Source organism: Quercus lobata, chromosome 4 (genome assembly GCF_001633185.2).
Source record: "Quercus lobata isolate SW786 chromosome 4, ValleyOak3.0 Primary Assembly, whole genome shotgun sequence".
Lineage (NCBI taxonomy): Eukaryota > Viridiplantae > Streptophyta > Magnoliopsida > Fagales > Fagaceae > Quercus > Quercus lobata.
The window spans coordinates 85,730,217-85,751,536 of record NC_044907.1 but is presented as its reverse complement, the minus strand read 5'-3'; the positions used below and the strand labels follow the sequence as shown (position 1 = coordinate 85,751,536).

General features: G+C 35.2%; 1 protein-coding gene and 1 pseudogene across 1 annotated transcript; both read left to right on the top strand.

The window, feature by feature from the left end:
- The first annotated feature begins 13,123 nt into the window (after window positions 1–13,123).
- LOC115986028 (serine/threonine-protein phosphatase 7 long form homolog) lies at window positions 13,124–20,647 on the top strand. Its single transcript, XM_031108896.1, has 6 exons — window positions 13,124–13,809; window positions 13,982–14,069; window positions 17,789–18,187; window positions 19,334–20,018; window positions 20,119–20,203; window positions 20,285–20,647. Exons 1-5 carry the CDS (start codon window positions 13,124–13,126, stop codon window positions 20,166–20,168), a joined length of 1,908 nt encoding a protein of 635 aa, XP_030964756.1. The 3' UTR covers window positions 20,169–20,203; window positions 20,285–20,647.
- LOC115988228 lies at window positions 15,188–15,298 on the top strand (annotated as a pseudogene).
- Window positions 20,648–21,320: the final 673 nt, after the last annotated feature.

Here is a 21,320-nt window from a genome sequence, read left to right as displayed (position 1 = left end):
TGCCACTGTTCCCAAACTCACGTTTAAGTTTAGAGTCTGTTTTAGGAGTTTCGTCACGGAATAGCCAAAGGGGGAGATTGTAAATTTGTAATTTACAACTATCTGTTTTGTTGGCTTTAATTCCGTGCCAAATTTGATTGTAATTTTATTCAATCTTTTGCATCCTGTATTTATTGTGGGATTTACTTGTAAGGATTGTGTGTGAGAGAGAGAGAGTGTGTGAAGACTCAAGCAAATTGAAGACAGAAGAGTTTTCACGGGTAGCTTGCGATTAAGCATCCCACGAAATGATGCATGTGCCCTGCACATGACTGGAATGCGAAGAGTCAGGACATGATGGAGACAGTTGTGTTTCGCGAATAGCTCGCGGGTAAGGCCTTCCCGCGAGCCACTTGCGAAACATTCTATTTTGCCAGATTGTCCAATTTGATACACACTTTTTGTACCCATACTATATATATCCACATTACCCACAAATGTTGAGGAGTGCTTCTAAGAGAAAATCCTAGCCACAAACCTTGAGAGTTAGAGATTGTTATACCCACATATCTCTACACAATTGCTTGTGGATTTTCCTTAACTTCTACCTATCCATTTCCATACCATTGAGAGGTTGATAACCAAAACACTTACCACACCCTTTCAGAGTGTCAAGTGAGGATTTGGTGCTGCTGGGAAGCATTGGAAGAAGCTAGGCTTTGGCAGATGCAATTGGGCGTATTGCGGGATCCGGAGAGCTAGACAAGACACGGTTCCAAGAAGCCTTGTTGGAGTAGGAGCTTGGAGGGCTTAGGTACAGTGGGTAGATTAGGCTTGAAGGGTCTCTTGCTAACCCATGTATCCTAACTGATTGTATATTGGATCAATTATCGCTTGGAGGGCGGCGGAGAGGTTTTTCACCGAGTTCTTTGGTTTCCTCTTTGATAACACACCGGCGTGTTATCTTGTGTTTACATCTTTCTTCCCTACTCTTTTACCTTTCATATTACTGCTGTGTTATTATGAATATCGGTTAGAGTAGCTTGTTTGTTTATACGTTCGCATTTACTCTTTTCCGCACTTAGTATAAGTTAGAGTAAAATCTATCAAGCCATAATTTTAATTTGGGGGTCTAAATATCTCTTGTGTTTTCACACATTTTAGAGCATTCATACATAGAGATAGGGGGAGAGTTTTTTTTGGGTCGATTGTATCTAGGAGACACATGGTATGTATTTTTGGCTTTGATGTATTTGTTTTACTTATGGGTTGTACATGTTAGGGGGAGACATTATGCGTTTTTTGCTTTTATGTTTTATTTATGTTTCTTGTTTCACATATGGTACATTGATTATGATTTATATTATGAGGTTATTCATGGTATATTTCTTTTATTTTATGTTTTGTGAGATCAAGAAGTTTATTTTGGTTTACTTGTATTTTCCACATATGCATTTATGCGTTTGTTTCGTGTTTTAGGAATTTACAAGTTAATTCAGTCATGGTTGCTGTCTACTTTTGCAACTGATAGATAGTGGTTAGGTTGAATTGTAATTAGGGCTTCAATTTGTAATTGAGCTGTTTTTACTTTGAGCATTTTGCATTTTTATAATGTGTTTTGTCACGGATTGCAAAATGGGGAGATTGTTAGGTTCTAAGACTTTAGAAACTAATGTATTAGAACTTCAATATGTATTATGTTAGTAAACCATGATCAAAACATAGAGTCTAGGTTTAGGCTTGCTCGAAGTGTGGTTTTATGTAAAATTGGAATCGAGTGATTGCAGGATTTATTGGACAAAATCTGCAAGGCTCGATCGATCGAATATTAGATTCGATCGATTGAAACTCATGTAGGTTTAATTTTCTGCAGGAATTCCAATTCATCCCAAGCCCATATGACATGTAGGGTCAAATGTTTTACTTTAAGTATAAAAGGAAAAACCCTATCTATGTTTTAGAAGTCTGTGAAGAGTTGTGTGTTGAATCTTCTGTGAGATCTAGAGGTGTTTACCTTCATACACACACATAAAGTTGTCAAGATCAAGATTCACATCAAGAACTTGATGATCTCTTCAGTTGCTGCATAAAGAATTTTAAAAGAAGATTTGAAACATTTGAGTGGAGTCTCAAAGTCACAAGTAGGAGAACTTGTGGTTGCTGTAGATCAAAGAAAGAAGTAGTCCGTGGACTCGAAGTTGTCACGTGGTCATAGTAGTAAGTTTTCTACACGAGGTGACAATAGGATGTTAGTGGTCTAAGTTCTATTGTAAAAACTTATTGTAAAAACTTCAATTCTTTCATAGTGGATCTGTTTTACTTTGAGGATAGCTAGGTTAAATTTTCCGCAAGTTTTTTACCCGTAAGGTTTTCCTGGATTATCATATCGTGGTGTTCTTTATATTTCCGCATTATTTGCATGATATGATATTATTGTGTTAACCTAGATCTGAATAATTTATCTAAGTAATCACTTGGCTAAATAACTAGGTTAATCTATTTGTGTTAAGGGGTCCAACAATTCATGCACATCTAGAACTTGCTAAAGAGTTCATCTAAGAATCCCCTTGAATCTGCAAAGTAAGAAAGACGAGTTTTGTTTATCTTTTCTTTTTATATTTCCCAATCAAATTCAAATTTATTTAGTAGTTTTATAATAAAATGCAAAAATCTATAAGAATCTTGTGACCATTCACGTTGGTTCTTAGATTAACTCTTTAGCAAGTTCTTGGTGTGTATGGATTGTTGGCTGGCTTACTTATCAAAGAGGAATAATTTCTATATGGGTTACGAATTAATCTTGAGGACAATGGTGTTTTTTAGAGGGGAGGAATGGTACGTGTCTAATTTATTTTAATTTGTATGGGATAAAATTATAGAAATGTGCTTTATTTTTAAAATAAATGCATTTGGAATTGGATTAGTTAAATTAGTTAGAATTAGGATTAATTTTATTTATAGATTATGGGAAGTTAGTATTTATTTTTATCTATTTGGAAGTTTATCTTGTATAAATTCAGATGTTGACAATGAATAAATAATAGTCATGGATTTTTGAGTTGCAAATAGTTAACTAGTCTAACTTGGAAGTTTAGACTCTCCCAAAGTATCCCATGAAGCAACCAATACAAAATTGGGTCCATTGCATAATCATTTAGCCCCCCATTTCAAACTAATTTTTTACTTAAAAATTCAAAAAAAAAAAAAAAAAAAAAAAAAAAAAAAAAACTGGCTTTCTCCCAAATCCCAAATCAAATGATAGACCCAGAAGTAATCTGTAAGCCACAACCAAAAAACACGTCAGTGCAGCTTAGAGCATTACTATTGGTGTAGGGATTTTGATATTTATCATCAAAATATAGTAAAAGTGGGCTACATTAGTGGAAGCAAAGCCAAAGATGGCTGTGCACTATGCTAAGATGGTAAAAGAAAAAATAATATTTTATTATAAGATATATTATTTTATTGTGGTGGTGGTGGGTGTTGTTGTTTATTGTAGTAGATATTATTTTATTATGTTATTTATATTATTTTATTGTGTTGATAAAACCATTGATGTTGGGGGTTTTGTAAAGTGAAGTGGTAAGATAGATAAAATAGCTTTTTATGGTGTCAAATTACTAAATTTTTTGCACCACCAATACTGATCCTCTTGGTTGAGTTCACAATGTAGCGGGTACCATTGGCAATCTTGGGCGATGCATGCCTAGAAAGAAAGGCAACTTCAAAATAAAGTTGTCCACATCACTGTTTTTTATATATAATTTTTAATAGCACATAAAAATTAAAAGAAAATTATTAGTTTACACTTTGCTACTAATATAAACCAACAATCGTCTGCAAGGGAAGAGCCAACATTTTTTTCTGGAAAAGATGTTCATGTTTTGAGCATTTTGATTTGGTTTTACTGCCACCAATTTGGAATCTTTCATAAGTTGAAGCCGACCAACTTGATCTTTATAAAGGATAGAGTTTGATTATGAACTTAGTTTTAGGAAGATGTCATGTATTTCTATTGTTGGTTATAACTTTATACTACAACTAAATTTGTAGTCAAACTCTATCCATTGATAAGGAGGATCACATCGAAATTGTTGCAGGTTTTGGGGGAACTAAACCGAAAATTTATGGGTGATATTGGACAGGCGGGGTTACAATTCAAGCGAAGAAAGCCAGGTTTCTTGTTTAAGGAAAAAGTGCTTTTTGTGATTTTTTAAGGGAAAATTAGTTTAATAAGATGCCATTTAAGGGGTTAATGACTTAATGTTACTAGCTACTTTAACCAAAATTAACAAAAAGTCTATAATAACTATTCTTAACAAATGGATTAAATTTCCAAAATTTAAATCTCTCATAGACTAATTTTAACAAAGAGAAATCAAATTTTAGTTATTTATTTATTTATTAATTTATATATATATATATATATATATCTAAAAGTTGAAGTGTAGTATTTATTGTTACTACGCTCCAGTTGAGCCATATCATTGGTTCCACTAGCTTTCTTTTTTTCTTTTACTTTTCCTTCTTTTTGCAAATTAACATTTTCCTAATTATTACTCTATCACATAAAAAAACAATTTAGTCCATCAAACCTAATTCCTTAACATTTCCAATTCCTCTACCTTTCTCTCAATTAACATTACCATTTTTCAATATCCCATTTATTACTCCATCAAGCCAAATCTACTACCATTTTCTACTCTCTCTCTCTCTCTCTCTCTCTCTCTCTCTCTCTCTCTCTCTCTCTCTCTCTCTCTCTCTCTCTCTCTCTCTCTCTCTCTCTCTCTCTCTCTCTCTCTCTCTCTCTCTCTCTCTCAAAATTAACGTTTCCTAATAATAATTCAAACTTCCTTCAACTCTATGACTCTCCCTCTCCCCAATCAAGCAGTTATGAAAACAGTTTAATGGCCACCCTATTAGAATTCCAAAAAAAACCTATTGATTTGTTGTCTATACATATATATATATATATATATATATATATATATATATATCTGCAATTGCCCTACTTCACTTCTACAAATTTAGAAAATTCCTCTCAAGTGATTTTTTTTTTTTTTTTTTTTTCAGGTTTTCTGAATTAATTTTGTTGGTGGGCAGTTGTAGTATCTCTTTTCACTACAGGATGCATTACAAAGGCCGGAAATGTGATTGAATGGTCTTTGTAGGATTCTTTCTCATTTTTCCCTGATATAGCACCCTTATCACATAGATGTTACTAACATAATCTAGACTTCAAAAACTACATTTTCTTGCTAAAAACAGTAAGGGTAAATTTTACTAAAGTATTTTACCTGTAAGCATGCACTTGAAACTCTTCTATTTTTTTTTTTTTTTGGGATAAAGGTTAGTAATTTGCATTCATAATAATTTGGGATTACTACATTTTTCAATCATAAAATAATTAGAGGTGTAATGAGGGTTATGCATTTGGCTGTTCTGTTCTATCTTTGACTTCTCAAATTCTTGCTTAATCTAATTGTCTATGCAGGTTCTGTGGCAATCACAACCCCAGGTCCAATGGCTAGTGGATTCCATGCCCACTTGACCCTTCTCAGTAATATCTCTCTTCTCTTCTTCTTCCTCCTCTTACTTTCATTCTCTGCTGAAAGTTTTTTATCTTTTACTCTAAGCATGGTATTTGTGTGAATTCAATATCTCTGTGCTCGTAGAAAATCTCGATTGGCATGTTAAGAGATGCCCATTACTCAAACAAGTTCAATCCTTGACTCTCCTACCCTTTTATCAAAAGGGCATCAATGCTGGCAGAGATAATGATGATCAAGAAGAAGAAGAAAAGGTTGAGGATTTGGCTGCAATTAAAAAGCCCGGTTCAGAGTCTTTAAATGATATATCTTCTGAAATGAAGAGACGTGTTGTTTATGGAATGAGCGTGCCTGATTTCTGTAAATTGATTGGAAAATTTGAGGCTGTTCATGGGTTAATATGTAAGGATATTCGGGACTCATATAAATGCCAGAAGCTTGCAATGTATGGATGAAGAGAAATAGATAGGTGAAAGAGTTTGCTTTCTTACTTTTATATATATTTCTTTTGTGGGGTTGTTGTGGTTTTGTAAGATGAGTTGTTTGCAGGAAATTGCCATTTCAGGAGAAATATGTTATGCAATAGGCATCGATTCTGGGGAACTGGGAAGAATTTGGGGTGTTAAAAGGAGGATTTTTTTTTAAAAGTATTGTGAAATTATTGTGGACATTACATTTATCTTAATTTATAGGGAAAAAAATTAAAGTGAAAATTGGAAATAGAAATTTGAGTTTATATTAAAACACAATCTATATGGGAATAAAAAGACAAAAAAAAAAAAAAAAAAACTTGTAGAAATCTTTTTTAAATAAAGTAAACAATACTTGAAGTAATTGTTACTTTGTACATCACATCCCATTACATAATATTTATATATTCCCACATCACATGGGTCTGCGGCTAATTTATTTCATGAGTGTAACGCATAAGTTAGGCATACTTTTTGGCTGAGCTTGGGACAATGCATTAGCTTAGCAACAAAAAAGACTAAACATCGGTTTGATCTCCACAACAGCCCATTGTTGGTTTTAATGGTTAATTACATAGGAATTTACGAGTAACTGCATATAAGATGCAAATGTACACGGAGATGTCTAGTATGAAAGGAATGCTCAAGTACGTGAGGTATTGAACAAGGCATCTCTGATTCTCTCACACAGTGCACTCAAGCCTGTTAGTGTTAACTGGAAAGCAATCAACAGTTTTATGCTGGACCAAATCATAAAACATAACACATCTTCATCTATAGAGGCACGCTAAAACATAAGCTAAAGAAAGAAACTAGTGAATGCAAATCAAGTTGAGAAACAGGGTTTCATCCAGCTTCATCTAGTTGGGAGAAAGCAACACAGTTCAAATTCCACAACTACCATTTTCAAACCCATTTATGATTCCCATCTAAGACTCAAACACTCGCACAACACAACTATTAAATAAAGAAAGAGGGATGAAAAAAGAAAAACCTTAAATGACATTAGGGAATGTTGGTCTATACAACCGAAATTCCAACATTATAATCCCCATTTTGCTACTACATAAGACACTATCCAAGTTTTAATACATAATCATCCGAAACACTTAAAACATTGTTCCATAATACATACCTGCTGCTCTGATTTTTTTGTTATCCATCTACATATCAAAACCAAAATAATGGAGCATTAGAAGCTATACCACATTCTCCAGTGCCTGAAACAAATATGAAGCCTAATAAACTACAATGGAAATGTGATTGCATTTTACTAACCAAAAAGAATCAAATTTCTGATGTTTGATTAATCGATTATCATGTAGTTCGAGCATTTTATCATGTAACATCTAGTAGGAAAAAAAAATCAACAAAGTAGCTCCAAACAGAGAATAGTCAAATACATATCCAATGGCAAGTTAACAATACTAATCCTTATTGTTAAATAACAAAAGAACTTCCAGCTTTTACTCACACACACACACATATATATATATATATATATATATATACATATATGAATTCCAATTCGTGGAGTTTACTAGTTTGAGATATATGATCCAATGTGATATAAAGTCTTTTAGTATAATAATCACTGTTAGGCTTATAGAAATGGTGTTAGATTAACCCTTTTTTTAATTAAAGAAATGGTATTAGTTATGATTGCAAGGTGAAGAAAGACAGAGACAGAAAGCTTCTTGTTTGAGCTCACAATTAAAACCACATGCTAATTGTCAGAAGCTCTATGTGGAGTCCTATTGCTAATGTTTTAAAACGGACTCCAAAAATCATTCAGACAGAAATATTTAATAGTTGCACAAACAATTGAAGGATATCAACATTGTCCCTAAGGATCATAACAAGTACTACTGTCTTGTAGCTCAAAATTATTTACTAAATGAAAAATGCTGAAGTCACAAACTATTTTATAAATTGTTAATGTATTAATTGGTTATTGTAAAGTAAAAAAAAAAAAAAAATTGATCTTAGTGGTGGTCTCAAATGAGAACCAGTAAGAATGTGCTACATCAATAATTAGTAAAAATATTGTAAAGTAGTTTAATTATGACTGTAACTTTGCCAGTAAAAAAGTAATGTTAGTAGTATGCTCAAATAAGAATAAATAAGAGTTGGTCATAACATTAGTTTATAAAAATATTGTAAAATAATTTATAACCGTAGTTTTATTCAAATTAGATTCTCTTCCTTCCCCCATTCCTTTTTCTTTCCTTTCTTAGAATTGGGTTCCCTTTGCTAACTTTCTAAAAAGTAAAAACCCATATGTTGTGTAAGGCCAAATGGTTTCATCAGTGAAACCAGCATGAATCGAAATTGGCACAGAGATGATCTTTTTGGCAATATCAGCATCATGAAGCTGCAGATTCACTAGCATTTTTGGTTTACGTACAGGAATTTACTGGACCAAAAGGTTTTTGGCACAATACCTTAAAAAACTTTCCTGGCATTCTCTAGCATCTTCAAGTTCATTTGATTTGTCAAAGTACAAATAGGAAACAGATGAGTGAATATAGTATATTATAAGTTTTATCAACATTAGAGGTTGGACCTTGGTATGATGGCAAGTACCTTTCACCAAAAGCAATAAGTCACATGTTTAAGCGGGAATTGAGGGGATTTTTATAGATAATTGTATTGTGATTATGTGAACCTACTTTTCCCTCATTGACATAGAAAAATGTGAAAAGACACTTCCTAGTTCCAACTTTAAGATACAGATGCCGACATAGAAAAAAGCAAATGGTAAAACTGTACTATTGGACTCTAAAGTTTGCTAACTGGTCATTTTGTTAATAGATGTTAGTCTCAATGTGGAACTAGGACATGACAAATTTTAAGTGATGTACCATTACATTTAATATTAAAAAATTAAAACACAAAATATGAAATTTGGATTAATCTCTTATTTTGATTGTTAATAATTATGAATAGGTTATTTTTGTTTCTTTATTTAATGATATAAAACATACTTATCGTTAATTAAGATTGTGGAGAAAATGAGCATAATAATGAGTTCAAACAATTGGGAATGAATAAATCATGTGGATAAAAAATTGTTGAGTAAATTGAATTAGGTATGAAAATAAAAATTACAACTTATGTTTATATTAGATTTTATATGAAATTTTTTTTACAATTATTTATTTATTTTTGTAAATTAATATTTTTAAGGCTAATTTATATATATATATATATATATATAAAAAATTTAAATTTGATAAATTGAATTTTTTTTTTATACAAGATAGAATTTCTATTCTAGCATAATCGAAGTGTATATGTGTGTAAAACTCTCTCCTAGAAACATGAACCCCAGCCTTTACTCCTATACTACACAAATATTTATACTTATGGAATAACTACCGTACCATGATTGCACAATGATGAATTGAAATTTTTGACTCTGACACTATATGGTACAAGTTACATCACATCAGTTTTATTAAGTTTTTAATATTCTGTTATTAAACGGAATACTTATAAGCATGTACGCTTAATAAAAGTAAGTCTACCACAAACACAGAGACTATTTCTTCCAGCTTGCCAAGGGCTTCTCCAATCTCCATCCATTTAATGAAAGAATTTTAAATTGAGGTAAGCGCTTAAAAGAACCTAACTGCAAATACGAGAGTAATTCCTGGGAAAGTCAAAGAACCCACTCTACGACACAAAAGACCATCCAAATTCTCCACACCTTGTCAAACACTCATATAAAGAAACATTTCACCCAAATAGTTATACACAAGCACTCCAAAAAAAAAAAAAAAAAACCATTACAGAACCTCTAACACCCAAATACTCTGATATTCAGATTGGACCAAATGGTAAAAACTGGGAAATAAAAAATAAATAAAATAAATAAAAAATCCAAGCAGATTGGAAAAGAACTACCTCACCAGTCACTATATATGGTGGTCAATATGTGATCGAGTCCGGCACCCTTATACGCCGCCACCTCTGCCTGTGTAGGCGGGTTAAGTGGTCTATCTGCAGGCAATGGCATAACCACTCCTTGATTCGGGTTGCTTTGAGGCGGGTTTCGTAGAGAATTGTAAATTTTCATTGTGACGAAGGTGGTTATTATTGTTAGAGCCAAGATACACACCAGAAGGAGCGGCGTGAGTAGTGGTTGTGGTTGACTTGGTGGTGGCCATGTGTTGTCTGGTGGTGACAGAGGTTTGGGTGGTGGTGGTGGTGGTGATGCACTGAAAGGCGGCAAATCGGGCAATGGCGGAAAAGGCGGGAGTGGAGGAAACTCAAATGCTGGCGAAGGCGGTGGTGGAGTAAGGGGGGAAAATGGGGGGAAGGTTGGAGGCAGAGTGGGGGGTGAAAATGGTGGGCAGGGTGGAGGTGGTGGTGCGATGGTGGTGGTGTTGGCAAACATGGTGAAATATTTGGATTTTGAAAATGTAAGTGGAGGTAGAGGTGGAGGTGAAGGTCGTCTGCTCTCAAATAGCCACCAAGCCATGCTTTTTATGGTTGCTTCAGTAACCGTTGTGTGGTAGGTGGTCCCGGCTACAATGAGAAAATGTTTTGCCCATTCCAAAAACTTCACCAACATACCATCCATACCATTTCTCTGTAGGCTTCTCTGTCTTTTTCTAGACTTCGGTGTTTTGTTTTTTTCGTACTTAAATGTAAATCTAAATATGGCATGCAATCACACCCATGACGCAACAGTATGTGTGCGTTATTCTAGACTTCACACACAGTCCTTTTTTACGTTTTTATTTATTTATAAAGTAGTTTTTTTTTTTTTTTTTTATATATAGAAAATTATTTTCATTAAATGTGAAATTTACAAATCTACCATTATATTTTTCTCTTATATCTTTTATATATGCTTGCAAAATTTTTAAAATATCAAAAATCAATACTAATATTATCAATCAAATGTTTAATTTTTTTTTTCGTAATATAAAATTATATATAAAAAATAAGTTTATAAATTGAATAGTAAATAATTTATCCTTGTATTTTGCCTTTTGTTTTTTTTTTTTTTTTTTTTTGGGATAAGTGGTATAATCATTATACGTAATTTATAAGTAAAAAATTATTTTCCCTCTCATATAATTGTCTCTTAAGTCACGAATTCCACCCCCCCCCCAAAAAAAAAAAACTAGCCAAGCCTAAGAAATTACGAATCTTCGTGACAGTCTTTGGTCTTTCCCAATTTACTATAGCTTCAATCTTCTTTGGATCGACAGAAATTCTAGCTATTCTCAAAAAAAGAAAAACTAAAAAAAGAACACAGAAATTCTAACCCTTGATATTACATGCCCTAAGAAAGAAATTTGTGCCAGCCAAAATTCACACTTCTTTAGTTTGGCACAAAGTTGCTTTTCCCTTAAAGTTTGCAATATAGTTTGCAAATGCTTCTCATGTTCTTCTTGACTCTTAGAGTATATTAAAATCAAAATGTCCTCGATGAATATCACAACAAACTGGTCTAAGTAAGGCCGAAATACTCTATTCATTAAATCCATAAAAGCAGCTGGTACATTTGTCTACTCAAAAGGCAAAACTTAATGCATGGTAAACCCCACTACTTTTTCCCTACTTTAATTTTGCTTAATGACTATTTTTATTGAAAGTTTGAAAAACCTGAAAGGGGAATCAACAACGAGGACTTCTCCATTTCCATTTTCCAATGGTTTTACAAAACCCACTACTTCCACGAGAGGACAGAGGAAAGAGCAGTGACATTGTCATCATTTTATTTGTGGTGGCAAATAAAATAGCAAAGAAGATAAAATGAATCACAATCTGATTATTTTTATGTTGGTTTTTGTTAAGAATGCCCAAACAAAGTCCCAATTTGACTTGAGAAATAAGCAAAATTGGACAAATTTTAGCTACAAAATTAGTTGTAGCCTAAAACTATAATCTTACTCAATAAAATAAACATTATTACATATTTTGAAAATCTAATAATTGAATTGCATGTTCTTTATACTCTTAATATACGGAGAAAATGGGCAAATACCCTTTTTTGGGAAATTAAACATTCGTTTGCCCTCTTTCTGAAACGAAATAGGGAATTGCCCCTCTTTTGTAACTCGACAATAGAGAAATCGAGTCTAAATGAATAACTCGATATTTGTATGGTCGAGTTAGTCTAACCCTTCGAATTTTTCCCAATAAAAAAATGTTTGTGTAGACGGTCATAACTCGGGAAACTGGAAATCGAGTTTTTTTCAGCGGTTTGAATCAATAGGACCCTAACGTCTCACAACGCTATTCAGTCACTCGCTCTCCCTGTACACTCTCTTTCCCTCGCTCTCTGCCATCACTTTCTCTCCACACTCTGTCTCTCTCGCTCTGCGATCAGGCTTCCCCACTCTTCCTCGAGTCTCCATTAGTCGTCGTTGGTTCCCGCCGCCGCTGATTACAGGTACGGTCCTCTCCCTCTGAAATATTTTCTGATGTTGGTTAATGTTAGGTTGCGTTTTGTGTGGGATTTTGATTATTTTGTTGAACTTAAGGAAGTAGTAAATTTACTAATGAAGATGAGAATTTTGTTGTCTTTTATATGCTGCAATGATGATTTTCTCATTAATGAGTTTAAATGTGCTTGGGGTTTTGATGAGGGGTTTTGGCAAATCGAGTGGTGTTATAACTTATATTTTCATAAATAGTTAATTAATAATTATCCTAAGCTTTAAGAAGTGATTTAAATAGTTCTGAAATAATTTTTTTTATGGCAAGTTCTTATTTATTTAAGAAGTGATGTTGAAAATCTTGTGCTCAAAATATAATGTCTTACTGAATCTATGTTTTTATTTTATATTAAATGTGGTTTACTTGTTAGAAAATTGCTAACAATGTATTTGCTGCCATGTCAGATATGCAAGCACTAGATAGAGTGCGGCCTGGACCCGATGTGGATACCCAGTTGGCCCAGCAGCCGAATCATCGGTCAAGTCCGCTTTGGAGGTGCGCCGCTGACGAGGTATGTAGTAGTATTATTAATACATGTTTGTTTTATAATTACCTCGTGTTTAATCTCCTAACACAATACTCGTCCGTGTGCAGGAGGCGCCTGGCATGATAAAGGTTCGACGCCGTAAATGTGTATTGCCACAGGGTGGGTTAGATCCACATATCATGCAACACATAGATGCAGCAGGGTTGACTGGTTTATTCAAGGTTCCTGATATGGAGGTCTACCATGCCTTGATCACAGCGTTGGTTGAGCGGTGGCGTCCGGAGATGCACACGTTCCACTTACCCCATGGAGAAATGGGTATCACCTTGCAAGATATGGAGGTGATGCTGGGGCTTCCGGTGGATGGGTTGCCTGTCACTGGGAAGACAGACTACAAATGGAGTGAGCTGTGCGAACAGTTGTTGGGCCATAAACCTCCACCCCCGATACCAAACTCAAACAAGTCTACCCTTGCTAGGGCGAGGATAAGATACACCTGGCTTGATGCACAGTTTGCCGATCCCTTAGTTGCGGACGCTGATGACGAAGTCGTGCAGCAACATGCCCGCTACCACCTACTTGTACGGATGGGGGCCCTCTTGTTCATGGACAGGTCTGCGGACCGGGTCTCACTGCTGCCTCTGCAGTTGCTCAACCCAGTCAGCAATGCGAGACGGTATAGTTGGGGTAGTGCAGCATTGGCCTGGCTGTATAGGCAACTTTGTGGTGCATCGAAGAAGGATGCGATCCAGATTGGAGGAGCACTCTTGTTGGTGCAGCTATGGGCCTATTCAAGGTTCCCACAATTATGCCCTGTTGTGAGGCCGCCTCTACCGCCAGTGCACTCAGGGCCCCTTGCCATTAGGTACGTTCATTGAGTTCTCGTTATTTGTCTCTTTCATATAATTAAAAATATGCCAAACTAACAAACGAAAGAAACTTATCAATGCTTAGTATATGGATGTGAAATATAAAAGCAAAGTTTGTTAAATGTAAGGTTCAGTAATGAGCATTTGTCGACACCTCATGTTTGGTAGGTGGAGCGAGCCAAAATGCACCGCAGAGCATGCCACACACTTCCTTGCTGTGTACCGGGCGTCACTGGCTACAGTACGGGCCGAGCAGGTATTCGGTTAATTTAGTTTGAATTCTTATGACCACGTTTCCCTCAATTCTTATGACTACGGGCCGAGCACGTTTCCCTCAAATGCACTGCACATGCTTTTATTTTCGTTTCCCTCAATTTTTATTTTATTTTGAATTCTTGGATTGTTGTAGGAATGAGTTGATTTCATAATACCATCCAATCATTTTGTTTGATACTTGGATTTCCATCCCATCATTTAACTCAATTGGAATGTCCATCGTGAAGCACTTCACATTAGAACTTCCATTTGTAGCACCTGCATGAATACTTGCTCGTCCTTACATAAAGTAAAACAAAAGTAAAAAATTCTTGAATGTTAAATCAAAGGGTTTTTTCCAAATTGGGTTGGATTGAAGGGTTTTTTCCAATGCCACCCAACTCACATGACTCAGGTTAAGTTGGGTTAAATCAATGGGTTATATATAAATTTAGTCATATATATATAAAGTAGAATTTGGCTATATTCTTCATTATGTACTGAAACGTTTGTGATTTACACCGGAAAAAAAAAAAAAAAACACAGAATAAATTGTCCCTTTTCCAAGATGTTTGAAGCATGTGCAACATGCGCAAAAGATTGAGTATGAAGTCTTGGTTTAGTGCAAGACAGTGAGTTCAAACTTGTGTTGCAACCAAAAAACAAAAACTCCACCAATTGTTACAAATGTCATTAAGCTGATGCAATGAAGAGAAGACGCACATATTGGATTATGTAATTGGTTATAATTCAATGAGAAATGAATTTACCTAATAGTATACCAAAGATAATCAGATTTGTCTTTGGTTGTATTTGTGTGCTCAAGTAATTCATTTGATTTTAATGATGCATCTTCGAAACTGACGATGACATCTTTAAATTCTTTCCAGCTACTAACTGAATCCAAAGTTTGTGTTCATTTTCTGATTATGTCATTATACACCGTTTCAACCTATTTAACATGAGAAAATAGAACTTTTAGCCTGCTATGAAAATGAACTAAAAAATTTCAAAACAATATTTCTTAAGACTTTATATAAGGTGAATGATTGTAAACGCAGAAGATATCAATTAAATTCTAAACAACAAATTTCCTACTATAAACTTGACAAATATGGGTCTTTTCAGAACAAGGGAATCAAGGCATATTAGAATACAAATGATATTTTCAAAACGCATGGCCCCTGCGCAAGGATGACACGCATAAATCGAGAAATGGTCCAAATTTTTTTCTTTCCCTAATCCTTGCATGAATTCTGCTTCACTGTCTTCTTCGTTGTTTTTGCACTTTCTGCTTCTTTACATGCGTTTTGGAGTCTTGCTCAACAGGTTAGCCCAGACTTGTGCTCATAATTCTTTTAGAGAGAGTTTGAATCTTTGATAGTTGTTATACTTCAATATTAAAGCTTTAAAATAGAAATTTTTTTTAGAACTGTTGAAGCTTATTAATATTTCACACCTTCTGGATTCGCTATAGTTTTGGTGGTTGACTTAGATATCACCACAATTATATTCCAGATTTTCGTTGAATTAAATTTGCTGAGTTAGAGCTTCTCTTCACTATTGTAATATAGTTGGCTGTTAAATCTCATAAAATGATAAAATTCTTTAATTTTAGAACGTTGGGAAAGCTGCAAATGTTAAACTACGAAAATTTTATCTAATTATTGTGTAATCATGACATGAGAGCAAAAATATAACCCCAATTTGCATTTTTGGCCTAAGTACAGAAACAGAGGGAATGATGACATTATTGATCATTGGCCGTAAAACACATGATCACTTCTCTGGCTTTCATTGAAATTTGAAATTAAGCAAACTAAAGGATGGAGTTACTCTGCCTTGAATGTCATAGAGTGACCATAGGCTACGCCATTGCCATAGCTTGTCCTTGTCCAATGCTGGATGGTTGTCATTGCTTGGATCCACACTGTGAAATTTCCAAAATACAAAGCCATTAGTGCCCCCCCACTAGGAACTCGAGAGTCCAGGGTATAGGTTAAACCCTTTGTGAGATTTGGGGTTGTTTAGGATGCCAGAGTGAGCACCGAAGATAGTCTCAATTGTTGCTTTGCCTTCAAAAACTTACTAATGTTTGGAGTTTATGCATTTCACTACCCCTGTGACAGAACATAGCAATATTTAGTATTAAGTGACCATCTAAGGTTAATATAAACTTTTATGTTATCTAAACATCCGTTTGGGATGTTCTAGTTGATGGTGTTTTCATAGGTAGTCAATGTGAATCTAAGCTCTTTACAATTCATTGGTGCCACTGGTGCTGCAGGTGGTTTTAGTGTGTGAGCTCCATTTGGGCATAGATATAAGTTTCATAGGTACGATCGAACTCTCTTGGCTAGAAGTTTCATATGTACAATTGCACCAGATTACTATCACGCTCTACTTTAGTCGGTTGTTTTTGCATATAGTCTCAATATATGCTACAAATTTGATTAAACAAATAAAATTTAAGCTTGTACGGTTTGTAATTAAGCTTGTGAAATCACTTGTAATTAATTAATAAAATGTTATGAGCTTAAAACCATAGTTATTGCTCTGCCTAATAAGTAGACAATTTAGTATTTCTTCTTCTAACATAGGGGTATCCAAGATTACAAACATTGTTATTGTGATGCAAAAAACATTGTTACATTGTAAGTTATAAATTACCTTTGCTGAATTGAAGGTTATATTTTTACAGTCTAGTAGAATACTGTTTGACTTCGATTTACGTATTCAAGTGGTATATTTTGAATATGCACAGCCTCGATTGTCTTCTTGGAAAACAATGGCCTAAGTTTAAAGAAACAAATAATTGTTAATCAGTGATATATGAGAAAACATAAAGACGCTTGACACATTACCTCTTGTTGTTGTAAATGAAAAGTTAGTTCGTGCTCCTTGCACCAAAGTTGGAGAGCACAATTTAATTGCAGCATGCAACTCCTTAAGTTGTCCCCACTTTAGCTGCCTTAATAGTCCTAAAATTATTAAAAGCTATGGATTATTAACGAGTACTTTATTCATATAATTTTAGAAGCGTGCAAAATATGCTGCTCACCATATTCTTCAAGAGGAATGTAATTTTAGACATTGACATGATTAGTTTGAGATAACTAAAAGGCTTACGTAATTTCCAACACTAAAATTTATAAGAAATATATATTTACATAGAAATATAATAACAGTATTTGATGAGGATTATACCATGTAATAATTTACATAGCTTCCATTTCTTGCAATATAAAGTGCTACTTGAAATGCAATGTCTTCAGTAGACCTTATAATAGTCATTTTGTTCTCATTCATTGAAACATTGTTAATGACTAATGCAATTAATGTAGCACAATATTTCTATTACGATAAAAAGATTTTGCGAAATCATCAACTTGGATTCATCTTACAGCCATAAGGATGCTCTAGTACCCTCCTCTAAGTTTGGTTCAGATTGAAAACCCTAGTATTTGATGGTGTCAGTTAGCTTTGAACCCTGTCCAGCATATGAACATGGGGCTGAAAATGGTGGACATGAACAACCTAGATCTTTTAATATTTTTTGCAGGTCAATTTTGTTGTTCTTTTACTTTCTGCCCAATAATCCCTGAAGATTTTGTGTACGACTAGAAGCAAGAAATTCCATGCTTTGCATATTACATATCACAAACATAATGTTAAATTAGTATGATGTCTCACTATCACAAACATAATCTACTTATGCAGATTGTATGGGAGCCGTACACGCATACGCTAGGCTCCCTACCTGCGTATTGCACTGCTGGGCAGCATATTTGGAGGGCCGAGGTGCCGTTGATATTCTTTTGGATAGTGGAGTGGCATCATCCTGAGCGAGTCCTCCGTCAGTTTGGGATGAAGCAACCAGTTCCAAGTGTCGTGGATACGTCGACTACCCTTCACAAGATATCCCTTCAGGGTAAATGGGAGAAGAACTGGGAGGTAGAACATGATCCCTTTATTCGGCCATGGGCCAACCGAGTGAATGTAGTTCGCGGGTCCGATCTCCTAGACGATGATGATACGTATCTCGTTGAGTACATGATGTGGTACAATCGCCACACAAGGCGGTACATAACACCAGAGTCTGCGTATTGGGAACTCATGGTGAGGCAACAATTCCTATTTTATGGATGAAACCATTGTTGGATTAAATATCCTCAGCAACTTTATCATGCATGCAAAAGTCCACAATAATTATCGTTGTTACATCTCTATAAGTTTCTCTGTCATTTTGTTTTAAAGTCAAAAAATACTGCATGACATGTCATTATGTTTTAAAGTCAAAATACTGCATGATTTAAGTTGTTCATAACAAACTGAATTTGTCTTGATCCAATTTGTTTGCATGAGGAATGGTTAATGGGCAATGACTAATGATGACCACACCTTTGTTCATATAATTACATTCAACTTTTAAAAAGGGTGGGTTGGGTTGGGTTTTATTGTATTTTATTTTATTTTTTGTTTATTTTTTTTTGTTTTTGGTTGGCTTGTACTTTAAAATGGACGGTGCAACTCTGTGTAGTAGTGATAAATTCACCATATTGTACTAGTTTAGATAGCCTTTCCTCCAGGACTGATTAATGTATTACATATTCCTTGATAGATATTACCTCTAGGATTGGGAAGTCCCTTACTAAACTGTTGGTAGAATGCAATTCCCAACAGCTTAAAGGTCATTTAAAATCTTGCAAGTATGCAGCAAGGAGATGTGCATTTATACTAGATTCAAGTATGATATATGTTCTAAGTTTTTGGTACTTCCCTTAATTGAAACTTGAAGCTTGCGTTTGATATTTTCAATTCATTTGATTTGGGCGTGTACGTTAGGAAATAATAACTTCAAAATATGTGTCCTGATTGCAATGTGATATTAATGGAGTTGTAAATCTGGTGAAGCCTAGATACAGAAGTGAAATTCTGATATTTTCACTTATGCTAAGATTGAACTTATGTACAACCAACTATACGTGTTTTTTAGAAGTATTATCTCAATGTTTAGATTGCATAGCGATAAACATAACAGGAAACTGAAAATTCCTGAGTGTTGGGTTGGAACTATAAATTTTTGCACAGGGGGGGCCAACCCCTATTTTTATACACTGTCTTTTTAAAGATGCTTCATAATTATAAGTAATATAAGGATTTCATTAGCTATGTTTGCTACTTTTTCTTTTGATTTTGGAACAGATTTATCCAAGTTTTGCATCATACTTGCGTTCTTGCTTTTATGACGCCCTTGTTTTGTAGGTTCGGACGATGATTAGGTCTATACAGAGGTGCGATGAAGGTTCTGACATGCACACTGACCTTACATTTACACTAGAGCTTGTGGAGGAGCTAGGCCGACTTAAATTGGCGAATGCGCTTGCAGAAGCAGTTGACATTGATACACAGGCCCCAGTTCGTGGCGGGCAACGTGGTGGGTCTCGTGGGGGTGGACATCGTGGAGGTGGTCAAGCTGGTCGCAGCCGTACGACCGAGTCGGCTCCCATCTACGAGGAAGGGAATGAGGAGGGTGTAGAAGAGGCATGGCTTGGCACTGATTGGGTACTGTCTGATGACGACGGCAGGACACCGCGATGCACGCCTGGCGATGGTGCTGGGCCATCCCATAGCGTCGATCATCAGGGCACTGTTCCAGCCCACACTACATCCCATGGTGCTAGCACGGACTTTGAGGGCCCTCCTCGTATGTCGCCCCCAGTTTTCAGTGGATCTGCCCATGATGGTGGATGCATATTTGTCCCCACACCAGGCATGCCCACCCCACCTCTAGTGCATGTGGACCCCACCATGTCAGCTCCATCTCAAACCCCCCACGGAGAGGCTGTACAGATTGAGCAGATACCGGCTGAGGACATTGAGCCGGTGGAGGCTTTGCGGAGATCGCGACGCCCGCGTGCGCATGCTCCCGATTGCGGGACCGGTGATGGTATGTACTTCGTCTACACTTCCCATCTTCTTGAGCTACTTGTACTGTGCATTTGATTGATTATGTTAATTTAATTATGCTGTTGTGTCTGATGAAACAGGTAAGATTAGACCTGTCAGGGCATATGGGCGGAAACGAAAAGATCATTAAATGCCTTAGTGTATGCTTATACTTCCTGCCTATAGGTGACTGCATAGTTACGTTTCACTTTTCTTCTAAAGTCGTATTTTTTTTTTAGACCTAACTGCAATGGTGGACACGAAAAGGCCATTGAGCTGGATTGTCCTTGTGTGCTTATTCTTCATGTGTATAGGTGACTGGAATAAGCATGCAAAATGTTCTACTAATTGGGGAGAATCTTGGTGGCTGTGCATCTATTTCTGGATCATTGCTTGGGGAGAATACTGGCTGTCAATGTGTTTGTTGTCAAGAAATTGATATTTTGGAGAAAACCCATAAGGCGTATTGTATTTATTGATGTATTAGGAAGTTTTTCTGCACTTGGAGTTTTGATTGCAATTTGACAAATGTCTGGATTGGTATTCATTTGAAGCCAAACTTTCTTGTGTTTTTGTATGTTGTTAGCTACAGTAAAGTGGGTTGTAAGAGAGTAATTTGTTTTTTTATTTTTGTTATTTTTGTGAGAAACAAATGTGTGGTATTGTTGATAAGCAAGAAGAAGTAATTTGATACTTTCTGTAAAAGAGTTTGATGACGAAGTTTATGCGGATCAATGGCAGAACCAACTCCTTTGTAGCAAATCATTTATCCGAGTCTCTACAATGCTTGGCTAGGTATGTGTCTCTCTCCTAATTTTCTGATTCGCCTTCCCTACAATTCCTAGATTGGTACATCCTCCTTCCCATTTTCTTATTTTTAATCTCCTTTAAATCCCCTCCTCTCTAGAATGATTAGATCTGTGTACATTTGATTACAAGTTCGTTAGTAGGAACTTTGGAGAATAGAATTTATATTTTTTTTTTTTCTGAGTTCTAAAGCAGCTCACAATATAACTTACCCAAAGCTGAAAACGGCAAAAATCTTAGTTATGTGTGCATGTTTTGTTCCTTTCGCTTCTTGGGGTTTGTAATTGTTATTTATCATTGTATATATTACCTTTTCATTTTGGTAGCAAATTGGGAACCCAATGAGAAACATTTAATTGATTATTGATTTTTTCATCAATTAGCCTTCTTATTTTATGATTTTCAGTATATATATATATATATATATATATGTTGTGTGTGTCATTGGCCAATGAATCAAATCTTGTCCATCATTTGCTTTAATGAAATGATGGAG